This window comes from Choristoneura fumiferana, chromosome 12 (assembly GCF_025370935.1).
Source record: "Choristoneura fumiferana chromosome 12, NRCan_CFum_1, whole genome shotgun sequence".
NCBI lineage: Eukaryota > Metazoa > Arthropoda > Insecta > Lepidoptera > Tortricidae > Choristoneura > Choristoneura fumiferana.
This window is the reverse complement of record NC_133483.1, coordinates 21,480,980-21,508,051: the sequence shown is the minus strand read 5'-3', so window position 1 is coordinate 21,508,051 and position 27,072 is coordinate 21,480,980. Positions and strand designations below refer to the sequence as shown.

Sequence of the window (27,072 nt, the reverse complement as noted above, 5' to 3'; positions counted from 1 at the left end):
ATATATAGGTATATGAAGCTGGCATGTTCTTTCACGCCGAGGCTTGTATAGTGCTTTTCACAAACATGCGCTAAAATAAATAAAAACTCCTAGAAATCAATGTTTTAATGTCGTAAGACAACTAAAATTGTACCAGACTCAAATTATAACTACCATCCTATATAAGTATTTATTTCATTCTAATATTGCTTTAAAACATGTAGATATAACGGACTGCAACAATAAAAAAACCACGTATCACGTTTCTAAACGAAACTTGAAATGACAATGGCACTTACTTGCAAAATAGCTAAAGTCCAAGATAAGTCAATAAAAAAAAAAACAATGACAGTTGTCAATATGCCCGCCTAACCTTTTTTTTATAGTGTGCTGTTCGGCTTTTATTTTACTTATTTATTTATTTTATTTGACTGGATGGCAAAAGAGCAAGTGGGTCTCCTGATGGTAAGAGATCACCATCGCCCATAAACATCTGCAACACCAGGGGTATACACAGGGTAGGGGGGTAGGGGTGTGTAGGTGGTTTTAGGGCCATAACACGCGAACTGCAGCCCATTTAATCAGCTACATTAATACTTTATTATGTAAATTAAATTGTAATTTGACGTAAAACGTGTCGGCAATATTTATATATTTACATATAGAATATTCATAGTCCTGTGAATTTGTTCAGTAACTAATAAATGAACCATAGAAGTTCAGATTATTAATTTCAAGTCGTGTATATAATGGCCTTTATCGTGGATATTTGACGTTTTGCATTGAAACAAAAGACTGTTGTCTTGCAGACCTAGGCCTGCAACAGTATATTTTGAAGCCTGTTTTAAGGAACACAACTTAAACATTACATAGCATGTTCAAACATGTTTTCTCAAGAAAATGAATGTAATAACCCTCCTTCGGGTAATCAGGTAATCAAGCCTTGTTTGTTTTTGTTTCCGGCCTTCAATATTTAGAAGGCGCCGTTTATGATTTATTTATTTGGGACAAAGTTCTTTTTAATTCTCAAAATAGAGTTGACACAATGACAACGAGGGAATTCGTGTAGTCTTTAGAGGGTATTCCGCTCGTGGGTGAACCCCACATACTCTTTGTTTCCCCGAACAGGGCTGGATCACACTTTCCATACCATGAAGCTCTCAACCGGGCCTTAATACCGGGATGAGGTAAAGGCTAACCAGGAATATAAAAAAACCTAGCCATATTGCGGAAAACCAATAGAACTAATTTCTTGCACTAGTCACACTAAATTCAAATGTCATCTGTCTATTGCTGTCAAAGTTTTACGTTGTTTACGCGTGGTATTTTATAGTTTTATTTGGTGTTTTGTACTAATTAACATCGTATAAAAGTATTTGTCATAGAAAAAGTCAAAGGGATTAAAAAATATCCCTTTAAATATCATCACCGACACCGTTGTCAATATGACTGGTGGGCATCATATAATAAGTGTAAAGAATATTGTAAAATAAAGCGTAGATGTGCTGCCCTCGCGTCAGGTTTTTTATATTCCTGGTCAGCCTTTAGTATTATAACCATATCATTTGTATTTTGTACTTATAATTTTACTCGCTTGTGAACGTTTTGGTTTTTACTGTAAGTCCACAAGATAATCTTTTTTTTATAAATTAACAAATAAATAACAACTCCATATTACTTCTTCCTGGAAAGTTAAGGTTATCTCTGCGTTCCGATCACTCGACTACGCAACTCTAAAAATGAGACATAAATTCAAAGGTAGCTAAATGCCGCCTGGCGCCTTCTGAATTTGGCTTGCTGTCATTTTATACGCCTCAATCGATTTTGGCTTTGTGGCTTTAATGCTATAATTCTATCATAATCACAGATACGACAGATTGTTATTGATGTCATTTGTAAATTTAGAAAATAAAAGTAGAGAATATTTATTCGTGTCAAAGCTAGAGTTAAAATTGAGGTTAAAATTAAACTTAAAAAATGGTTGCAAAGCCTTAGTTATCAGGACACCGAAAATCTCCTCTTAGTAGTATCCTAAACGAGGTTATATGTATTTGAGCTACCTTTGTATCTTTATTAGTAGTATTATTGTTGTTATTATTTTTTAACTCTTATTTTGTATCTTTGTTGTGTTATTGTTTATTGTACAACTCTCATAGGCAGTTCTTCGATTCATGTACTTATACTTGTATCGTAGATGTCGGAGAACTCATCATCACTTTTCCCCAAGACACAGGTCATTACTTAGTTTGGGGGTCGGAATGTAAGTTTATCTACTAGCTGTGCAATAAACATTTTTCATTTCATTTCATTTTCATTTCAGATTTCCCTTAAAAGGATTAGGTTCGCTGTTGTACATTAGGTAAATCTTCGCGTTTATCGGGGTTGTTTCTTTATTTTTCTACGGTAAAGGGTATACGTCTTCTATGTCCCGCGGGGTAATCTGAGATAGTGCAGCTTGCTATTTGTGTAAGAATGAAATCATTTTAGTAATTCTGATTACTTTCTACAAACAATAGAACATTACTGCAGAGGCCGGGAAATAAAGGCTTGCAGGTTAGTATGTATAAACTAGGTACGAGTAATATAGGAAAGGTATAAAAGGCTGGCAAGTTCTTTCACGCCGAAGCTTGTATAGTGCTTTTCTCAAACATGACATGAAATAAAAAAAAATAAGAAATCCAGCTGGCGCGACGCTACATCGCCCTGTTGTGTGGCTGCTGGCGCGGCGGCTGCGGGGCGGGTGGTGCTGGCAGCCGGCAAGGGCTGCAGAGCGCGCGTTGAAACAATAAACGGTCAGCGGCCGGGGAAAGTTGTATGAAATCTCTTTGCAGGCCGCTAGAGTGACCGCGCGATACGAGTACTTCCCGGCCTATTATTTGTATCACAACGTCAATATTCCATGTCATGTTTGAGAAAATAAGTAAACACACGGATAACGTTTATCATTTATAACCGTTATTATTGTTAGTTAATCTCGGTCCATATACGTCCCACTGCTGGGCACGGGCATCTTTAACTGAAGGGGTTTGGGCTGTAGTAGATGCAGGCCCAGTATGGAATGGTAGATTCATAAACACCATTGAATTGCTTTGCAGATTTTTACATCCTCGTGATGTTTTATTTCAACGTTATCGTCTATATAAATATTAGTTTTTGATCGTGTGGTTTTTTTGTATTTTACCGCCGCTAAACTATGCTACTGCAAATATTCAACCTATGATACAAAGTTGGAACTTTCTATTCAATGGATTACGTCGTTTCGAAGGTTTATTCGCATAAGTTCAGGACAAAAGCGATCCATTTAAATACTGTCAAAACCAAAGCAGGCTAAAGACGACAGGCTACAATAGATTCATAGAAACTTACGGGGAATGGCATTTTGAAATGGTTTAATTATCCTAAACGTCCACGTCGTAAACGTCGGATTAAACTATTTCAAGCAACTAGTCGTTTATGTTGTAAACAGTTTAGATAATTTAGGGAGAATTAAAGCCTTTGTACTTTTCAGGAGAACAATTTTAAATTTAAAAAAAATAATCTTTCAGCGTAAAAGACGTTTCTGCTAACATAAGAAAGGGAAAAAAAAATAGTGAAAAATCAGGTTTCCTTTTTTTAAACTTCAATTAGGAAAAATAGAGCAGACTTGAAGATAATCAAGAACTTTAGTGAGATGTGTCTTCCGTGAAGTCACCAAGCGGTCACAGCGGAAGACCAGCGTTGGCCTGTTACGGCCAACACTATGCTGAGCTGGGACCGCTTCGCGATTTCGCATATTATTGTTTTTTTTTTTAATGTATTTTTACTTTGTGTGATTTTTTGTTTTGTGCAAAGAGCAAATAAATATTTCTATTTCTATTTCTATATTTCTATGTATCAAATGTCACAAAAAAATAACTAGCTTAAATTGTGCCGCCGTGTACAATGTTATATGAGTAAAATATTTGTATTTGTATTTGTGTGTTAAGTGTGTGTGCATGTTAAGACGTATTAAACATAAAACTGAATACTTGCTGCTTAATTGCTGCCCAATTGAATATGTTTACGTTTACTTAATCTGTTCAATTTGTAACTATAAAAACAAAATGAAATCTTGATTCATAGTTGAAGCGGAATAAGCGGATCATCTGGCACAATATTTTCTCCGTTGTCTTAAAACCTAGAAAAACTTAGGTTAGATTAAACTAAAAAATAGAATACTTTTTCTGAATCTTATGGTATAAAAACATACCAGCTTGATCTATTTGTTCGCCAGCAAAAACCCCCAAATATGGATCTCATAAAATTTCCGAAATTCCTCAAATAACTTTAACCAAAATTAAAGCAAAAACCGGGCAAGTGCGAGTCGGACTCGCGCACCGAGGGTTCCGTACACATTTTTTTTATATTTGAGCTGATTGAATGAAAGGTAAATTGCGGTTTACGATTTATGACGTATTAAAAAAAAACTACTTAATAGACCTCGTTCAAACCAATTTTCGGTGGAAGTTTGCATGGTAATGTACATCATTATATTTTTTTTACTTTTATCATTCTCTTATTTTAGAAGTTACTGGGGGGGACACACATTTTATCACTTTGGAAGTGTCTCTCACGCAAACTATTTAGTTTAGAAAAAAATATTATCAGAAACCTCAATATCATTTTTGAAGACATATCCATAGATACCCCACACGTATGGGTTTGATGAAAATAAAATTGAGTTTCAGTTCTAAGTATGGGGAGCCCCCATAATTTATTGTTTTTTTTTTTCTATTTTTGTGTGAACATCTTAATTCACAGAATACATCTACTTACCAAGTTTCAACAGTATAGTTCTTATAGTTTTGGAAAAACTACAAAAAAGCTAAGCTAGTAAGCTAGTTTTGGAAAGCTGTGACATACGGACGGACAGACAGACATGACGAATCCATAAGGGTTCCGTTTTTTGCCATTTGGCAACGGAACCCTAAAAACCATAATTAGCATTAAAACATGATATTATTAGGTATTCCCCAAATAAAGATAATGTATGAGATTCGCTCGTTTAAAAGTACTTATTAGATAGCTGTAGTTAAGCTACCATCAGAACCAATCAAAACTTTGTGCATCTTGATGTAATCCGCATAATTATACATACGAAATAGGAATGTTAATGTGCTTAATAACATACTATATCTTAGGTTGAGGATAATCTATCATGTCAATTTGTATTTAGGAGTTATTAATAAAACCATGTCTAAACCAATGCGACTGTGAATTCTAAATCAAAAACGGTTCGATAGTAGTTTCGATCGTATTAAATATATTGACCCGGATAACTCACCCGTCTCACTCACTCACCACACTCACCACGTCACTCGTCTTAAATCGAGTCTTAGATCGAGACTCGATTTAAGACGTGAGTTATCCGGGTCAATATATATTTAATATGAGTGAGTCTCACGGTAGTTTTATGTTCAAAATTGCGAATCTTTAGTTTCGATCGTGTTTACGACGGTTGCTGCTGGCTTGTGTTTAATTATTTTATACGAAAAATGCCGTGTCTTTTTGTTTTGTAATTTCACTGTTAATGATTAATTCTAGTACGAGATCACATTAATCAATGAGCATTTAAACTGGATTTCAAATTGTAATTATTTAATTAATTATTAATCGTTATTTAGTGTAATTTTATTTATTAGCTGACTTTTTATTGTACATTATTGTTACCTTTAATAATGATTATTAATTATGTAATAAATATTTAAATTTCTATACTTTCTTTCCTACTTAAGTATCTTACCATTTTCTTTGCCTTTTTAATTTTTGGCAGATATTTGTATGAAAAATACGAATGTTTGTTCTCGGGTCTTGGGTGTTTATATGTATTTAGTATGTATCTATCTATATAATTATATTATCCGTTGCTTAGTACCCATAACACAAGCTTTGCTAAGCTTACTTTGGGACTAGGTACGTCAATTGGTGTGAATTGTCCCGTGATATTTATTTATTATTTTTATTTAATATTTCTCTTGATTTTTTGTCTTGCTTAGTGCATTTCTGTCAAAGAATGATATGCTAGTTAATTAAGACGTCATTTTTTAATTATTAATAATAATATTAGTAATATGTATTAAATAAAGTCATATGTTGACCAATTATTTGACTTGTTGCTCAGACTCATTGGACTGAACAGGGTTCTAGTAAAATATGCATGAATTGCTGTGTTTCGGGTTTATTGCTTAGTGCTTACTGTTTGCTGCTGTATAATTGGATCTATGTGTCTTGACTGACTAATATAATAAGCAGCCGCAAACATTCATACTGCGTCATTGCTGGACAGCCATCATCATCATAATCAGACGTAGGGCGTGCACTGTTGGATTTAACACACACTGCTGGACAATGAATAAACATACTTAAATATTAACCACCCAAGACTCGAGAACAAACATTCGTATTATTCTCATCTACCCCGCGGGATACAACCCGGGACCTCAAGCTACGCTAATCGGGAGAGACAGGTCCTCGAGTGGCGACCACGAACCGGAAAACGAAGACTTGGCAGGCCACTAGGTGGACTGGCGCGTATCCTGCCTTTTTGCAGATTGTTTGCCAAATGTTGCATTTGGCAACTGTTTTATTTCCCAACTCTTAATTTCCTCTGAAACCAATTTTTTTTCTTAGTGTATTTTCTTTATAGAACACAGTAGGTTAGGTAAGTTTGTTTTATGTTTAAAAAAATATATAGTTTCAGAGAAAATCCTGAGTTGGGGAATGAAACAGTTTGGCAAATGAAACGATTCAGAATCGTGAGTTGGGAAAAGGCAGATAACCGTATACTGTTGAACAAAGGCCTCCCCCTTAGAACGGCATGAAGAGCGACAACACCACTTTGTATCCACTAGTTGCCACTGTAAGTCCGGTTCTTGCCGCTGATGATGTGACGTAATCTGCCCTGACCAGAAATTACACCCTGAACCAGCTTTGTACTCGATTTTTTCAACCACTCAACTATCAAGTCATCGACATTTATTCGCGTCAGTCAGTCAACCGCGTTTAAAACCGCGTGTCAAAAATCATACCTTGTAAGAAGTTGACAGTCTTGCACATGACTTCTCCGAAGTACCACAACAGCGTGACAGACTTGGCGATCTGCACTGGCATGCAGAAGAGAGTGACCAGAAGATCCGCCACCGACAGGTTCACCAGGAAGATGTTGGTCACACTGGAAAAGAAAGTGACAATTACTATGGGTTGAGCCCTTCTAATATTATAAATGCGAAAGTTTGTGAGAATGCGCGTATTATGCCTTTACACTAAAACTTACTTCAAGCTATATTAAAATATATTTAGAAGAATAATATTATTATTCTCCTTAGTCCTAACTTTTTTTAACAAACGTAGTACTTTAGACCTTTGACGTGGTTCACCAGCTTTGTTATTTTGGATATTATTTCTAAGTTCTTAAAATACTTCTTTTTCTTGGACTTTTCTTTTCGGATATATATATAAAAAATAACATGTCTTTAAGTATGTATTTATCTCTATATACAAGTATGTTTATCCGTTGCTTAGTATCCATAATACAAGCTCAATTGGTGTCAAGTGTTCAATGATATTTATTTATTTAAATTCTTAATTCCATGTATAATTTGTACTTCATAAAGCACATTTGGCCGATAGTCTTAGTGTTTATTGATCCTTTATAAAGTACGTGAGAGCTCACGAGCAAATTATTAAAAACAGAATATTAAAAACTTAAGTATATTCAACACCTTTCAGGACCTACCAGACATGGACAAAGCATAGTACGAGTATGACCGACTGTGCTTGTAATTTTTAAAACAGTAAGCTTAATTCCCAAAATAAACTATTCCAATCCCAGCCTATATACGTCCCACTGCTGGGCACAGGCCTCCTCTGAGAACATGAGGGCTTGGGCTATAGTTCCCACGCGGGCCCAGTGCGGATTGGGAACTTCACACGCACCATTGAATTGCTTCGCAGGTTTGTGCAGGTTTCCTCACGATGTTTTCCTTCACCGCAAAGCTCGTGGTAAATTTCAAATGTAATTCCGCACATGAATTTAGAAAAACTCAGAGGTGCGAGCCGGGGTTTGAACCCACGACCCTCTGTTTGAGAGGCGATAGGTCAAACCACTAGGCCACCACGGCTTTTTTTTTTTTGAATAAACTATATTTGTTACAAATACCTACAATACCAAATCTAAATCTAATCAGGTCTTGACTAAAAGAAATCTTTACACAATAACTACGACGGTATCCAAGAAATTTTTATATTAAAAAGTTTCTCTAATTTTACCACAAACGCTTTCTCCGGCTAAATTTGGAAGTTTTTACTTCTTTTTTTAATTTTACTTAGCGTTCGCTCAAAAATGTACAAGTAACTGAAGATTTCGAGAAGCAAGTCTGAATTATTAAGTTTAGTATGAAAACGTGAAACGTAGAGTTACAGTAGATGCGCAAGATATACAGTACGTCGACGAGTATATCTACTTGGGCCAGGTAGCATCCTTCGAAAATAGGCTGTCGAGAGAAATCGATAGGCGTATCGATAATGCCCGGAAGAGCTTCTGGTCCATGAAGACGCTAATGAAGGGCAACCTTCCTCTGTCACTTAAGCGAAAACTCGTCGACATGTGCATTCTTCCCATCTTAACCTACGGCGCACAGACTTGGTCATTGACTGAAGCTCAAAAGTCCAAGCTCAAGGTTTGCCAACGAACAATGGAGCGCAGTATTCTGGGTGTTCGAAGAACTGATCGAATCAAAAACACGGCACTGTGCTCCAAAACCCGTATAACCGATGTGGGTGTCAAGACCGCTAAGCTGAAGTGGGACTGGGCTGGACATGTCTGCCGCATGCATCCAGACCGATGGTCACGAATCGTTACCGAATGGGTTCCGAAGGATGGTCAAAGGAGCAGAGGGAGACCCAAGAGGAGATGGCGGGACGACCTGAGCGCTTTTCAGCTCGATTGGCAGGTGCATGCCCAGGACAGGGAAGAGTGGCAAAAGAAAGTGGTGGCCTTTGCCCAGCAGTGGGACATATTACAGGCTACATAAAAAATAAATAAAAAATAAAAGTATGAAAGGTCACAATACCATACTTACATGTATAGTTCAGGGCATAAATATATGTAGGTACGTAACCAAGCCGTCAAAAATATCTATATACCTTTATCTACATGCATATCATAACTTCCCTATTATATGTTCAGAAACGACTATCAAATGGCCTTTATTAAGAAACCTGGTATCTGCGGGTGCATCTTAATGTTCACATTAAAGTACAGTGCATCTTAATGTTTACATTAAAGTATCGGTAATACTTTTTTTAACAATGCATATCTGTACATATTGTAGAAAACTTATGATATGCATGTACATAATAATTATTATTATAAATAAAATTTTAGTTTTTATTATCTGTTTTATTTAAGCTTTGGTAGGTACTTCAAACTAGTTATCAGTACCTAACACATTACTTAAAAATACAAGCCATATCTGTACATATTGTAGAAAACTTATGACATGCATGTACATAATAATTATTATTATAAATAAAATTTTAGTTTTTATTATCTGTTTTATTTAAGCTTTGGTAGGTACTTCAAACTAGTTATCAGTACCTAACACATTACTTAAAAATACAAGCCATATCTGTACATATTGTAGAAAACTTATGACATGCATGTACATAATAATTATTATTATAAATAAAATTTTAGTTTTTTATTATCTGTTTTATTTAAGCTTTGGTAGGTACTTCAAACTAGTTATCAGTACCTAACACATTACTTAAAAATACAAGCCATATCTGAACATATTATAGAAAACTTATGATATGCATGTAGATAAAGTTATGTATGCGGCTATACATAATTAGGCATTATGCACCAGCCACATAAATAACTATTATGCAACTAACCATAAGGTCGATGTATTTGACGCTAGCTACACTGTGCCTAGGCTAGTTTGATCTGTTTCTACGGTACCTACGGTGGTACATTAATTAGTGCACGATAAAATAAGAATGATCGAACTTTGGTAATTGGATCTCTGATGGGGTGGTTCTTTGGGTGCCTAAGGACTGGTATGACGCTTTGGAATCAAACAAGCAATAAATTGACTTACATATGCGTATATTCTTTAGCCACAAATGCACACAAACACACATACACACGAATCCGATGGCACCATAAGCGATCGCGGACAATAGGTAACAGCCGAGGGCAGAGCGGGGACAGAGTCCGGCAGGCGATAGATGAAGAAGAGCGGGGCAGGCAGGTGACAATAACGAAAACAACGCCGCAAACTTTTGAAAAAGTCTACGCGCTCTGCTATTTTTCATTTGAATGGTCCATACTTGTAAATGGATAATTTCATACAAATCACGTCGAGAAGAAAATTTCTGGGCGAATTGTTTTACTGGAATAATTATGATTCCACGAGTATTATTTACCACGAGCTTTACGGTGAAGGAAAACATCGTGAGGAAACCTGCACAAGCCTGCGAAGCAATTCAATGGCGTGTGTGAAGTTCCCAATCCGCACTGGGCCCGCGTGGGAACTACTGCCCAAGCCCTCTCATTCTGAGGGGAGGCCTTTGCCCTGCAGTGGGACGTATATAGGCTGGGATGATGATGATGATGAATTATGATTCCATCCGAGACGAAGATAACGAATTGGGATTAATATAAAACTGTAACACATAAATTCTGATTCAACTCACGCGGGGTTCGAACGAAATGAGGTTCAAGAATTTACGTCGGTACTCGCGTAAATTTTTAGTGCAGAACGGAGGCCATTTAAAGGGACCCCTCTATACTATGGAAACGGAGCGAAGCGGGGACGTAAAGAATCTCAAGATTAGACAAAAATAATTAAAAAAAAAACCAGCCAAGTACGAGTCAAAATAAGCCATAGTACCTACAGTCGAATGCAAAAATATATATTACAGCCATAACGCGGTAGAGGAAGACCTCCTAAGAGAAGGACGGATGACATCCGGCAGCAAGCCGGCATTTACTGGATCATAGACTTATATTCTACCATACTTATATACGTTAGTACATATATATCGATGAACTGGATGAAGGTGGCAGGGGACAGACAGACGTGGAAACGTGAAGAGGAGGCCTACGTTCGAAGACGGACGCAACAAGAGCTGCTATAGATAGATAGATAGATAGACAGCCATAACGTCAAAATATGTATACATCAACCTTATGTTTAGTGCATAAACGTGTATAGATATTTTTGAAGTCTTGGTAACGTATAATATACGTTATTATATATTTATGCTTTTGACCGTACCTAGTGCAGTGTTTTTCAAACTTTTTTAAGACGCGGCCCTCCTAATTTTTTTTAAATATTTGGTGACTCCACTTACAGTTATTTGTATTATCTTACTTTGATAATACAAACGTGAATAATCATACACAATAACGGTTAGAGTGTTTTAAAGATAACTCGACCCCTTAAGGGTATCCGCGACCCATAGATTGAAAACACTGGCCTAGTGTTTTGACCGTAACTTCTCAAGCAGAACGTGAGTTCTAGGTTGAACTCACACGTCTGAGTTTTTCGAATTTCGAATCGAAATCCAAATATAAAAAAACACGGAAGCACTCTAACGTGGTAGACCATGGCCACACGGCGGCCACGCCGTACAAAATACGCGTTCTTGAATCTACATAGGCACGACGATGTCTGTACACACGTCAATGTGTGCGTAAGATACACAGGGCTGACTATCGCAAAACCCTAATAAGTGCTACCAATGACATTTAAAGGTACTTAAAAGGTATGGCTTAGATGGTGCAAATAAATGTTATCGTTAATCTTACCTATGTATTAAAACCTACTTAAAATGTGTCTGTCTGTGTATTTAAGCATATTATTTTCAATTACAATAGATATACCACAAACTTAAACGAATTATTAGGTAGCTAGTTATTTCATGTATTAATCGCGATAATTTCAGAATTATTTATTTAGAAAAAGCTACCTACTAACTTTTTTTTACCGTTACCATTTCGCAAAATAATTGCTCCCGAACTTAGTGCCGTGCGGCCGACATACATCGTGCGTGCGCACCCTTTCCGTTTTCCTGTAATCTGCGCTTGAGGGGGGGTAACTCGAACCGTTGCGGGGCGGAGCGTGGCCATTCTGTATGTGCCTGTAGCTTTTCAAGCAGATCGTATGACATTCCGTGCCTGACACGATACGGTGTGTGAGACCTTAATCCACTTTAACCACTTTCTTAGATAAACAACTGAAATTTAATTCCTTCTTTTATGTAAGTGAATAGTTTATTTCATGTTTGTCCTGTAATAAAATTTGTATAACATTCATATACGAATAAAGGTACATTATATTTTGTAAATTTCCTTTTAACATTTTACTTGTGTATGAAATGAAAACCATTCACGGAATTACGTTTCAGACGTTAAAACCTGGAGTTATTACTATACCAAATAATTAGAACGCTATAAATTGCCTAATGCTTGAAAGTGCGCAAATTAATGGGCTGTGAAGTATTTCATTAACTCAAATTAGTCTGAGAAGCATTAGAGAGCATCAAATCTTATAATTCATAAACGAGAAATTCTGATAAAAATATTTCAGTGTATCTGATCTTATTAACAGTTGTTCATTTATTTACACCAATATACACAAAAAATAGCAAAGAAAACAACTTATTCTAATCCTAAAAGAGGGTCCTAATATAGAGGGTGCTCATAAGGCTGCTGCGTTTCCGCGTTGTATACGTATTGTATACGTTGCCCGAGGAAAGAGCCAGCCCTATGGTCACCTTTTGGAAACAGATGTATTTTATTTATCTACATAATTATGTAACCCATGGATAGCGATAAACGTAGATACCTACTCTAGGCGAAGGAGTCGCGGGCAGCACTTAGCTATATATTACTATTGCACGTATTGGGTCCCCTTATCACAATTTACGCGTCGAGCCCCTAAAAATTTCACAGCTACATTAATCCTTCTTAACTTCATTTCAATTTCAATTGACAAGAAATCAGTTTTGACAAGAAATTATTAGCACTAAGGACGAGATCATAAACATAAACTGCATAAAACATCCAAAATTCTTTTTGCGAAATAATTTCGGATTAGAAACACTAAATTTAGCGCGATATGCAAATGTTAGGGGGGTTGTTCTTCCATACAAACCTACGGACAACGCGCATAGCTTCCACGGACATGTTTTCTTAGAGATTTTTGAGAATAGTAAATATGGATATGCTCTTCAAGCAAAATCAAAATATTAAATGCGAAAATTAAATGTATCATACGATAATGTCCCCTTAGCGGAGACCGAATGCTTTAAGTTCCTTGAATCTCTATGATAAGCATTTAAACTGGAAGGACCATGTAGAATCAGTATGTTCCAGGTTAGACAGATTCGTTTTCGCCCTAAGAAAACTAAGAAGAACAGTCTCTGTTGGTGCAGCACTGACAGCCTACCATGGTTATGTGTCATCAGTGCTGAACTACGGACTTATTCTATGGGGGAATTCTGTAGCAGTAGACAGGGTTTTAAGCTACAAAAAAATGTATGCGTGCAATTAAGAATGCCTGGTTCAGGGATAGTTGCAAGCCTATGTTCAAAGAGTTTCAAATCTTGCCCCTCACTTGCATGTACGTGCGCAATGTCTGTATTTTTGTAAAACGTATCCGGACTATTTTAAAGTACGTCAAGGTGCTGGTAGAAACAAGACAAGATCGCAGTACAAAAATCTTTTGCTTCAACCACGCTGCAGATCGGATATTAATAAAAAGGAATGCCTATAACATGTGCAAAGGTGTACAATGCCCTGCCTGAAAATATAAAAGTACTACAGGGCACCCAATTCAAGTCCACAATGAATACATGGCTCCTAAATAACTGTTTTACTCGATCAATGAATATTAATCATACATAATGCTGCTATTAGTTATATTTAATGCCATTTAGTTTTAATTAATCTTCGTTCAAAATGTAACTTTAAATTTTATAATTATGAAATACCTATGTGACATCTGGATATTATTTGTAATTTTATTGGTATTATATTATTGTAATTTCTGATATTGTAAATTAGTATGAAATAGTAGCTGAAATGTAATAATTAATCTATCTGAATATTGTACACCATGAATATGGTAGATCACGGTCATGTACTTAATTATTTTTAGTTTTACCTTTTACCTCTGTACCCGTTTCATGCAATAAATGAATTATTATTATTTATTATTTAAAAAAAAGTAACTTTATTGCATCAAAAGTGCAGCGTGATGCAGTAAATTTTGAAACCCACAATGGATTTTTGGTGATTCCCGTGGGAATTCGGCAAAACCCCGGTATTTTATTATAACTGCCGAATCTAAATTAGATTTGGTTAAATAATTTCGGAAACATATCGCTACGAAGTACATAACTACGAAGTCCGAAAATCGAAGTTCGTATCGTACCGTCCTTCTCACTGTCAGTAGGACGGCAAGATATGAAGTTCGAATTTTGCACTTCGTAGCATAAAGCCTGGTCTGTGAAGATAAACGTCGATTTAGGACCATTACTTAGGCGACCGAACTTCGAACTTAATAAAAAAGTGGCATATAGAAGAGGAAATCTTTGCAGCCTACTTAAATATAGAAGTACCTGGGCGACCGAGCTTTGCTCGGGCTGAAACTCGATTATATATATACAATTATATATATTATAATATAAAATTGTAAGTAAACGAGTACGTACGATAAAAATATCCAACAATCACAAATAAAATTACGCATTAATTGGTAAGTAACTAATATTCTTGCAAACTCCGTTTAACCTTTACTTAAGTGGCAAATAATATTCCAACTAGAATTTCACTAATATTCTCATCAAAATTAGCGTAATAATCGAATTAATGATGACATTAATTATGATTAAGGTTTTTAAATTAGTTATATCTACTCAAGTTTCGACACGTTGACTCTCTAGTCTTGTGATATGACAGCTGTCACCCGCACCCTGCTGCAATGAAAATATTGTAACTCCGTTCAATAGTAGCGACAAACATAGCATTCAATTTAAAATAACTTTTTAACCTACTTCAAAAAAGGAGGAGGGTATCAATTCGCTTGCATTTTTTTATATTTCGAGTGCATACTTTAGGGAAACATATGTGGGGGGAGTAAATGGACTTTGTCGGATTACTTGAACTTCTTTACTGATCTCCAACTGAACTCAAAGTGTGCTACATTACACTATATACTAGCTTATGTACTAGAATATCTCTATGGTACCGAGATGGTGGCGTGGCTTATTTGGATCGATCACTATATTATACCATTCATTAAATCAAGAAGTACCAGCCATGGCACACATACCTAATTGAAGCTTTTATTACTATAGCAATAAGGATTTGCTCGAGTCTTAGATATTCATTTCAACTTAATAGTTCCACTCTTTCTTGAGCAAAATTATATATAACAGATATAGAAAAAGACGGATTTATACGAGGTTTATGCCATTATTGTTTCTTCCTATTCGCGATTCTGCACAAAATAAATTCCACACAGCTGAATTTGATCACATGCGTAATGCTTCACAGTCATTATTTCTACGCAATCTTGTTTCTTCCTATTCGCGATTTTGCACAATATAAATTAAACACAACTGAATTTAATCACATGCGTTATACTTCACGATACTATCTTAATATCTATCTTTATCTTTTATTCTATCTATCTTCTATACTATCTTGTTTCTTCCTAGTCGCGTTTAGAAATTTAAAAAAACGGACTACGTGAGTCGCTTTTCCCGCGGTAAAAATGATCATGGTCGCGAGCTTTAAGTTATGTGAACGGAACACCTTGAGACGAAGCTTCCCGAAGGCAGCAGCAGCCTAAAAATAATAATAATAATAAACAGGTTCGATTGAAATATAAAAAAAAAGATTTTTCTCCGCCCCAATTTCGACCGGGTTTGATTCCCGGTTATGTATGAGATTTAAAAAAAAAATACAGTGTCGTGAAGTATAACGCATGTGATTAAATTCAGTTGTGTGGAATTCATATTGTGCAGAATCGCGAATAGGAAGAAACAAGATTGCGTAGAAATAATGACTGTGAAGCATTACGCATGTGATCAAATTCAGATGTGTGGAATTTATTTTGTGCAGAGTCGCGAATAGGAAGAAACAATAATGCATAACCTTCGTATAATCCAAAAGACACAGACGAGCCATGAAGTGCTCTTAGAAGTGTGCCCTTTATCCTTTAAAATACTATATCCTAAGAATTAAATTTTATATCGAAAATACAAACCGAAATATATGTATCTGCATAGAAAAAAAAATTATCAAAAAGTAAAACCGACTCCAAAAAAATAAAAATAACAAAAATGGAACCGACTACAAAACCCTTGAAAATATTTTTCTAGGTAAGTTACGTACGTACTAGCTCGAAGTCGGTGACTCAGCACGAGCCAGCAGGAGTGGGACAATTCACAATAGTCGTCTACCTCACCTACATACTATGGGTTTCAATCCCTCCTGCTGGGTCGTGCAGAGTTACCGACTTCGAGCTAGTACGTACCTACTTACCTAGAAAAATATTATCAAGGTTTGTAGTCGGTTCCATTTTTTGTTATTTTTTTATTTTTTTGGAGTCGGGTTTACTTTTTTGGTAAATTTTTCTTTATTTCTCACTTATTAGTGATTCGTAGCCAAAGAACATCTCACAACGATTCCATTAAGCCCAAACACGACTTAGTTACGTTGTTTTATAACAGAGTTCCGTTGCCTACCTTCTGGCTTCAGCATCAGATCAGTTCGAAAGAATCATTAACTAAAAGCTTCTTCTTAGTCGCTTCTTACCCGTGAAATACTTGTTATTGATAGTAGTAGTTCCGTTGGTCAAATCTGGTCTTCATCATCAGTTCCACTTCACCAAATTATGATTTGCAAGAGCAAATGCACGAGTTACTGCTATATATATATCCAAATTACTATAGGTGTCGCTACAACATTTGAAGAGTTCCCTCGATTTCCTTAAGCTTATGGGACCTAATTGAAAGCATCCCTAAACGAACTCAAAAAAAAAATTTCAAATCGGTTCATAAATGACGGAGTTCTGAGGTAACAAACATTAAAAAAAAAAATACAACCGAATTGATAACCTCCTCCTTTTCTTTGAAGTCGGTTAAAAACCAGAAAAATAAGACCAGCGTTGGGAATCGAACCCAGGTCCTCGGCATTCCGTGCCACGTGCTATAGCGCAGACATTTCAGTTTGTATTTTCGATATGGGTTTACGGGATGACCGTAAAAGTAACAAAAGTTTGGAATTGAAATAAATAAATACAAAAAGATTCCAAAAAAACAATCTTAATGACCATATAATAGATTTGTAACTGCTTTTGTAACTTTATAAATTTTTATCTTAATGAAATTTTAGTCACAATTTAAAAATTCCAATTCAATCTTCTGATTACCAATTGAAATTGATTCGAATTGAAGAGAAAACCTAGTGTTAGGCAATTTTAGAAGAGGCAAATCCTATTACTTCCGCCGACTCCAATCAGTTCTATTGTCAGCGTTGAATTAACTTTGATTAAGGAAAAATATTCAGAAGCGTTCTAGAGCTCTCTGGGTTTATTTCAATACTAGCTTTTGCCTGCGATTTTATCCACTCCAACTGATAATTCACTATTATCCCCAGAACGACTGTCCGAATATTCATGTCTTATCACCCCTTCCCCTGTACAAACCTTCAAAGCAATTTAATGGTGTGTGATATTCCCTATCCGCACTAGGCCCGCGTCGGAACATCGGCCTAAACCTATACACCGTGCTCGGTAAAGGCTCTTTTATATGTCTTTTATTTTCAGAAAGACTATCATTGCATGAAGAATGCGCCGTAAAAAACTTGCCAGAAAGTAATTTTGTACAACAAAAATAAAATTACAATTCTCTTCACAATGAAAGCTAGCAAAACAAAATAAAATGAAAATATATAGATAAAAAATAAAATCCTTAGTTAACAACTAACATTTAAATATTTTAAAATATGAAATGTGATCTCTACCGATCATGGCATATACATATAATATGATATAACAATCATAATATGGATATAGATTATTATTATTTTGATTGACAGATATTTGTGTGAAAAATAAGAATGTTTGTTATCGAGCCTTGGATGTTTGACATGTATATAAGTATGTATCTATACACCGTGGGTTTTAATAACCCGAAATATTTTAACAGCGTATTCCTGACGATAATACGAGTAAATAATGTTATATCAACATGGGTCCAATAATGTGTTTTAATTAAACTACTATTTCAGTACAAAATAAATCAAATTAATTGACCGTTTCTTTGTGAACAAATCTTTACATGTATAATTGTATTCCTTACTAGTTTTTACCCACTGCTGCTGCACGCGTAAACTATTCGTTCTGGTAGTTACAATTGAAATTCCGGGATTTAACAAAATTCCTCTGGGAATGCCCAAAATTTATATCGTGGTCTTCATTGAGGTGTTAAGAACTGTCCAAAATTTGAAGACTTTTTATTCGACTAGATGGCAAACGAGCAAGTGGGTCTCCTGATGGTAAGAGATCACCACCGCACATAAACATCTACAACATAAGGGGTATTTCAAATGCGCTGCAAACCTAGAGGCCCAAGATGGGATACCCCAAGTGCCAGTAATTTCACCGGCTGTCTTACTCTCCACGCCGAAACACAACAGTGCAAACACTGCTGCTTCACGGCAGGATTAGCGAGCAAGATGGTGGTAGCAATCCGGGCGGACCTTGCACAAGGTCTTACCACCTGCCTCTAAGCCCAGCGATTGAAATTTCAAGATTGTATCCCTATCCCGTGGGAATATCGGGATAAAAAGTATTCTAATGTGTTATTTCAGACGTCCAGCTACCTATAGTATGTACCAAATTTCATGACTCTAAACCCAGCGCTTGTTTATTTCGAGATTTTATCCCTATCCCGTGGGAATATAGAAAAACATAAATAGTATTCTATATTTCAATCCAATTATAAACTAACTTTTTGTCAAATTTCATCCAAATCCGTCCAGCCATTTCAGCGTAAAGAAGTAACAAACATACTCACAAACTTTCGCATTTATAATATTAGGTTATTTAACATGATTTCATCGCTTTATGTGTTGATCGTCAGTTTTTTTTAAGTGCAGTGGATAGCTGAGATTCAGAATTAGTCATCCAAAGCTCTAACAGTTTTGATTGTTCATACAATACCTAGATACTTAGCATAAAGAGCAAATGATAGTGATTCATAATGTTTTACGTAGTTTTTAACCCTCGACGCAAAAAGTGCGGTGTTATAATATTAACCGCTATGTGTGTCTGTGTGTGTGTCTGTCTGTCTGTGGCACCGTAGCTCTTAAAAAGGTGGACCGATTTGAATGCGGATTTCTATTTGAAAGCAGGTTTGCTAGCGATAGTTCTTAGATATGTTTCATCAAAGTCGGTTCAGCCGTTTTTAAGATATTGAACTTTGAAGTGACAAAGTCGGGGGTTTTCCAACTTTTTAACCGACTTCAAAAAGGAGGGATTGAAACCCATAGTATGTAAAAGAGGTAGATGACTATTGTCCCACTCCTGCTGGCTCGTGCTGAGGCACCGACTTCGAGCTAGTACGTACCTAGAAAAATATTTTCAAGGGTTTTGTAGTCGGTTCCATTTTTTGTTATTTTTTTGGAGTCGGTTTTACTTTTTTGTTAAAAATTTTCTTTTTTGTTGATTAGGTTATATTTATGTGTTTTCCTTGATTTCCAAAATACAAGTGTTCTAGACCCAATGTTAGGTTTCGCGTCTAAATTTAAACACATTTAAATTTAGGACTCATCATCCCAGCCTGTATACGTCCCACTGCTGGGCACAGGCCTCCTCTCAGAGCAAGAGGGCTTGGGCCATAGTTCCCACGCGGGCCCAGTGCGGATTGGGAACTTCACACGCACCATTGAATTGCTTCGCAGGTTTGTGCAGGTTTCCCTACGATGTTTTCCTTCACCGCAAAGCTCGTGGTAAATTTCAAATGTAATTCCGCACATGAATTTCGAAAAACTCAGAGGTGTGAGCCGGGGTTTGAACCCACGACCCTCTGTTTGAGAGGCGACAGGTCAAACCACTAGGCCACCACGGCTTAAATTTAGGACTCGGCTGACAGTAATAATTGAAATCCCTGCAAACCTCGAATTTCCAACAACCTTTTCGTTGTCCTTAGTATTCATGCAAATTTTGAAAAACAATGTATTAAGTAGCGAACTTTTACAAAGTTTATTTTTGGTACTAAAATGCTAAGTCAAATATTCAAATTTATCGTTGTACTGACAGAGCAAGTTCAAAGTTGTTAAATTTTGACGTTCTAAATAGACTGTGAGATATCTTAGAAACTTGGTTGGCAACTTACATGAAGAGGAGAAAATATAAAGTTGCTAAGAGCTACAGTTTTTTTTAACCCCCGACAAGAGGGGTGTTATAAGTTTGACCGCTATGTGTGTCTGTCTGTGGCACCGTAGCTCTTAAATGGGTGGACCGATTAGAATGCGGTTTTTTTATTTGAAAGCAGGTTTTCTAGCGATGTTTCATCAAAATAAGTTCAGCCGTTTTATTAAGCTTACGTACTTATAACCTAACCTTACCAACAAAAAGTTGGAAAACCCCGACATTGTCACTTCAAAGTTCAATATCTCAAAAACGGCTGAACTGATTTTGATAAAACATATCTAAGAATCATCGTTAGAAAACCTGCTTTTAAATAAAAGAAACCGCATTTAAATACGTTCACCCGTTTAAGAACTATGGTGCTATAGACAGACAGACAGACACAAATAGCGGTCAAACTTATAACACCCCTCTTTCTGCGTCGGAGGTTAAAAAGTAGGGTTGGAAAATTATTTAATAATACTCCCGTTATTCTCAGAGATGATTTATCTTCTGCATGAAATTACATTAAATATTGAAACATTTTTAATTATTGAAGTTATACTGGTATATAAGTGGTCATTAATTGATTTAAATGTGGCAGTTACTAAGCTTATAAAATTTATAAAGGAAACACTCACCGATCCAATATTCGCTGACGCTGAAAAAAAAATAAGCCGCGTCAAAATCGCAATGAAAATGCACGGAGTTTTAACTGACAAAGTCACAAAGATTGCTAATCTCAAACTATATTTGTAATTCAATTTTTTCAGAAATGGGGCAAAGAACACACAGTTAACATTTAAAAATTTATTAACTCTTTAAAATTTTGACATCAAAACACAAATTGCTATTAATATAAAACACACATACAACATTAAACAAACTTCGACCAAAGTGATCATACTTGTGTAGTTTTTGGCATAAAGTGCTCGTTGTAATCTTTTATATTATTAATTCGATTATCGCGTGCTGTTCCCTCGGGAACTGTGCATTTTCCCGAGATAAAAAGTAGCCTATGTGACTCTCTGGCCCATAAACTATCTCTATGCCGAAAATCACGTCGATCCGCTCCGCTTCGACGGACAAACTTACACACAAACATACAAACACGCACACTTTCTTTTCTTTCTTGTATATGTAGTATGGATTACCCTTTTAGAATAAAATCGCACACGTTGGCGTCAAAAACGCGACGCAAATGACGCGTCGCTGCTTATCCGTGTCAGCGTATCTTAAGCGATGGAGCGGTGAATCACTCATCCTTAATAGCTAGGGTAAGTCAGCGTATTAAGGTCATTCCGGCGTTTATTGGCACTTGAAAGGAAAGATAACGACTCACTAAAAATCCTATAAAGAGTGCAAATCACCTCCTTCAAAACTCTTTACTCGCGGCATGCGCATGGTTGTAATCGAATTTCAATTAAAAGTAGACTGGTTTAAGCAATGACATGGATAAAATACAAAATACTTATGTAAAAATATATTTTTGTGTAAAATTTCATTGTACGAATAAAGGTTTAAAATACAAAATAGTACGAATCAATGTTTAAAAAAATTAAATATAGCTCAAACGACGGAGAAAATTCTACTAATTTAGAACAAAACATAACACAATAATTCAAATAAGTTTTTGGTGAAAAAAGACATTTTTAATACAAGCTTTTTTTTGCTGGCTGTACTTTTTGTTAACTGTATTTGTATTATCACCTAAACGACATATTTTTGCATACCAAATTTCAAGTCTATTCCATTAACCATTGAAGAGTACCGTCCTGTGGAGACGATCCTGGTTGGACTACCAGGCTATCACTACCAGATTATTGTATTGTCACGCAATTTACATAGTATACACAATTTCAATTCAATCCAATGACTGGACTTGGTTAAATTTTAACTTGCAACATTTGATTACAGACAGACAGACAAACAGACAACGGGACAGGTCAAACTAAATAAAAGCTTGTAGAAATAGCTTAGATTAATTCGCTTTTCAACCGCTGTCATGCATTTTTATTATCAATTCAGCTATTAGCTGTTTGTCGAAATAAGAACAGTTCATTAGGAGCCTACCTAAGAGAGATTAATCTGTCATCTCCCAGGATAACAGGATCAAAGGAATTTGGGCACAAATTTGTGCCTCTGGGAGAGGACAGGTTAATAGAGGTTCAAAACATAAAATTAATATTATAATTTCAGCCATTTTGTAAAACTGATGAGGGTCTATAGCTAACAAATTTGTTTATATTTGTATCTTATACTAACATCCTTTTTGGGATTCAGACAATTCCTAAACCTTCGTGCCTGACGCATGTATAATCCCAAATTTAGTTTCAGATAAATGTCAATTTAGCTGTGTGCTCGGTAACATGGATCAGTTTGTTTAGGGCTTGCTCAAATAAATTTTGGGTTCGACGAAGGCAGAAAAAGAAAACTTTACGTGAGCTACGGTTGACCTAGTGGTTTGGTTTCCCAGTTCAAGTATGCCTTGGCAAAGTTATAAAATAAATATATCTAATTGTGGGATCACTGAGACCAAATCGTTCGTCTCCATATTTCGTCTGTACCTATCTCTAAAATGTTATTTCTACCAAGTTGTAATCAATATTAATACGAAAGTTTCTAATTCTGTTTGTTTGTTACTTTATGACGTCTAAACCATTGAACCGATTTAAATTCGGTATACAGATAGTTTGAGTCCTGGAGAAGGAAATGGAATAGTTTTATCCCGAAAAATTGTACAGTTCCCGCAATATTCTACGCAGATGAAATCGCGGGCAACAGACTGTTTAATATATGAGTGAAAAGATATTTCTTCCGTAATAAAATCTATCTACTTCAACTTAGAAGGCAAAATTGTATGTGTATACAAAGTTGCATTCAAGTTAGTCTGGCAGTTTCTGTGAAACATTGTATTTAAGAATAACTTGTTTAAATCAAAATTTTATCGTTTATTCTGTTAAAAAGCAGTAAAAGGCTCTTTTATATGTCTTTTATTTTCAGAAAGACTATCATTGCCATGAAGAATGCGCCGTAAAAAACTTGCCAGAAAGTAATTTTTGTAGAACAAAAAATAAAATTACTATTCTCTTCACAATGAAAGCTAGCAAAACAAAGTAAAATGAAAATATATAGATAAAAAATAAAAATCCTTAGTTAACAACTAACATTTAAATATTTTAAAATATGAAATGTGATCTCTACCGATCATGGCATATACATAAATTATGACATAACAATCATAATATGGATTATGATTATTATTATTTTGATTGACTAAAAAGCTTGAGGTCCCAGGTTCGATGCCCGGTTGGAACAGATATTTGTGTGAAAAATAAGAATGTTTGTTATCGAGTCTTGGATGTTTGACATGTATATAAGTATGTATCTATATATTGAAGTATGTTTATCCGTTGCCTAGTACCCATAACACAAACTTTGCTTACTTTGGGAGTCAATTGGTTAAAAGTGTCCCGTGATATTTGATATTATAAAGCTTTTAATTTATTAAAAAATACAAACTAGTAATTCAAAAATACAAAGCTTTAAATCGTTTGGAATGCTTGAAACTACAGTCACAATAAATAGTACATTGTGTCTTAAGGGCGGTAAATAAGGAATTACGAACGAGAGTCTATTAGAAGCCCGAAGTCGAAGACTGAGGGGACTGAGGGCTTTAATGAGTCGATGTTCGTAATTCTAGTACCGCCCGTGCGACATACAATGTTTTTCATCACATTTGCGAGTAAAATTGTATATTTGTAAAAGAAAAACTAATATTTTATCAAAAATTGCCGATACCACTGACTGCGCTCTTGGCAATACGCAACATGTGCATGTCGTGCGTGTGCAGCGCGCGCACGGAGCAGCAGCACACCATGCAGTAACAAACTCATTTGCCGACCTTGGGCTTCATGACACGCACATTAAGGTCGAGGGTTTTATTTGGGGGGTAGCAACCAAGGTAGCCTGTATCTTACAAAAGAGAGCAATTAGAGCAATTTATAATTTGAAGACGCGTGAATCTTTAAGATCTTTTTTTAAGGAAACAGATATCGTAACCCTGCCGTCGCTTTATGTTTTTGAAATAATCATGTATGTTAGGAAGAACATATTATTATGTGATTTTCCCACTAACGTCGATAAGCCAAAGGCTACTAGAAACACAGGGAAGCTTAAAGTTCCATCTTACAGACTGGCTAAAACCAAAAAGTCTTTTCTGGGAAATTGCATACGTTTTTATAATAAAATTCCAAAAATATTATAAATGAAACGGATACAAAATTCAGATCTATTGTTAAGAAGACATTAATATCAAAGGCGTATTATAAAGTTAATGATTATATCATGGACAGTGATATTTGGAAATAATTCCGATCCGCATTAGCGATCCCTTCAAATAGCGAACCTACTGTGTTAAAAATAAAGTTGTGTGAAATACTTGTGATGTATACATATCATTTAATAATATTGTAAATTTGTTTTAAAAATATATATATATACCTCGTTGAGTTTCTTGCCGGAATCTTCTCAGCAGAGGTTTTTTCGAACCGGTGGTAGATTTTTTTTTGACATTCATAAGTGCTTTTATAGCCTAAATTGAATAAAGAATTTTGACTTTGACTTTGACTTTGACTTTGAACACTGTTTACGAGCAAGTGTGATGAAAAAATACAAACTAGGTATTCAAAAATACAAAGCTTTGAATCGTTTGGAATGCTTGAAACTACAGTCACAATAAAAATAAATAGTGGCCTTACGCTTGGGGCAAAGCGCTCACTTTGTTGCTTATAGAGCAGGCGCCAAGGGAAGTTGCGTATACAAAATTAGGGGACCGCTTTCTTTGAATAGTTCTGAACTCAGAGAAGCTTGCAAATTATGGTTCTGAATGTTGCCAGGAGATCCGATGGTTTATTTTTTTTACACCCCCATCCCTTAAAACATCATGGAATTGTACTAAAATTGCTTTTGGAACATTTTAATAACTAATTTCGTAATAATATTCAATTTTTACAAGCTTTTATACATATACCGAGTCAGTTGATAACTTTAATTTTTAAAAATAAAAAAAAAGTATCTCATTTTATTTTTTATTTTTAATACAAGCTTTTTTTGCTGACTGTACTTGTTGTTGATTGTACTTAAACAACACTTCCGTGCCGAATTTCAAGTCGATGTGCTATTAACCGTTGAAGAGTTCCGTTCTTCAGGAACGATTATAGTTATCTTCCTATTTTTTCAGTTCATTTTCTTGATTTTTAAGGGTTCAAGTATAAAAAAATGGACCACCGGAGCTCCTGGCAATATTCAAAATCATAATTTGCAAGCTTTTCTGAGTTCAAAACTATTCACCCGCTCTATGAACCCGCTCTATAACGAATGGTCGAATATAGGTAGAGACATTCACGATGACGCGTGCCATGGTTCTTATTACAATGTCATTAATGTCTAATTTTGACAAAATCACTCGTTTTCGTGGATGGCACTAGGTATACAACAGCGAAACTTTACTGTTTATGACGTTTTATCTCTTGAAATGCTGACTAAGTTTTAAGTAAAAAATGTAAGAACTGAAAACAAATATTCGACCCTAATTCTCGTTCTGGTTTTGTTTGGACTCTGAAAGTGACCTCGTTGTTAATTTAAATAATGTTAGCAGAAATTTAGTTACTTTCGTGAACTAAAAGAATTTTGTCTAACATCTGGTAACATGGTGCACGGTTGTGTTGCTCTGAAGATGAGCTCTGGTTTAGTTCAAAACGCTCAGTGTAGTGTGATGGGGTTGTGTTATTTGTGTGTGTTCTTACAGTGTGGAGGTGGAGGAACCGCATAAACTTAGCTATCATAAGGTCGCGGGTGAGCAAGAAAATTCTTTTAGTTCATTGAAGGAAAATACCCGCAAACTTAGCTAAAACTCTTAGCCAGCGGAAGTATGAAATTCATTGGGGAAATCAGAAATCAAGCCAGCCGGTGGAAATGGAGCTAGCTCATTATAAAGCCTGTCACACTTTTTCTTATTAACGACTAACATTTACCCGCGGTTTTGCACGCGTACACTCGTAGTTATTGTGCTAAATTTCCCGTGGGAATTCCCAAAATAATAACGCTACACACGACTTACTGTAACCACTTGCTGGCTGCACTACAAATAGGCCAGCTCGGTCGGGTTAGTACCAACCTCCCACAGAATACCGGGGTGAAATAGTAGTTTTGCTACTGTATTTCGTACGGTGAGTGGGAGATTCGGAGGCCCAACTCACTCCTCCCCCTTTAGGCCGGCAACGCACCCGTAGTTCTAATAATGCTGTAGGTGTCCATGGGTGGCGGTGATCACTTACAATCAGGTGACCCGCATGCTTGTTTGCCAGTTATTTGATATAAAAAAACGTGAATGTTAAAAACGTTGCGAAGGAAATCCGCCTCTAATTTGTTGTTTCTAAGCTTTGCGGTTGAAATTTAGGTATTTTGAGAGAGAGAGAAAGAGACATTTATTTACACATATTCGATATACAGAAAAACAAATTAGGAAGAAATAATATTAAAAAAACATTGAATAGTATAAATTGGGTCCCACTCAGCATAATGTTGCGGCAAGCCGCAACGCTGTTTTTCAATGGCGAATTTTATCCCGATATCATGC

At 35.8% G+C, this 27,072-nt stretch overlaps 1 protein-coding gene across 1 annotated transcript in view; it reads right to left on the bottom strand.

The window, feature by feature from the left end:
* LOC141433598 (QRFP-like peptide receptor) overlaps positions 1-27,072 on the bottom strand; it is a 248,127-nt gene that overhangs the window by 73,356 nt on the left and 147,699 nt on the right. The window contains exon 3 of the mRNA XM_074095710.1: positions 7,026-7,168. Coding sequence (XP_073951811.1) covers positions 7,026-7,168 — 143 coding nt within the window. The remainder of the gene's footprint in view (positions 1-7,025; positions 7,169-27,072) is intronic.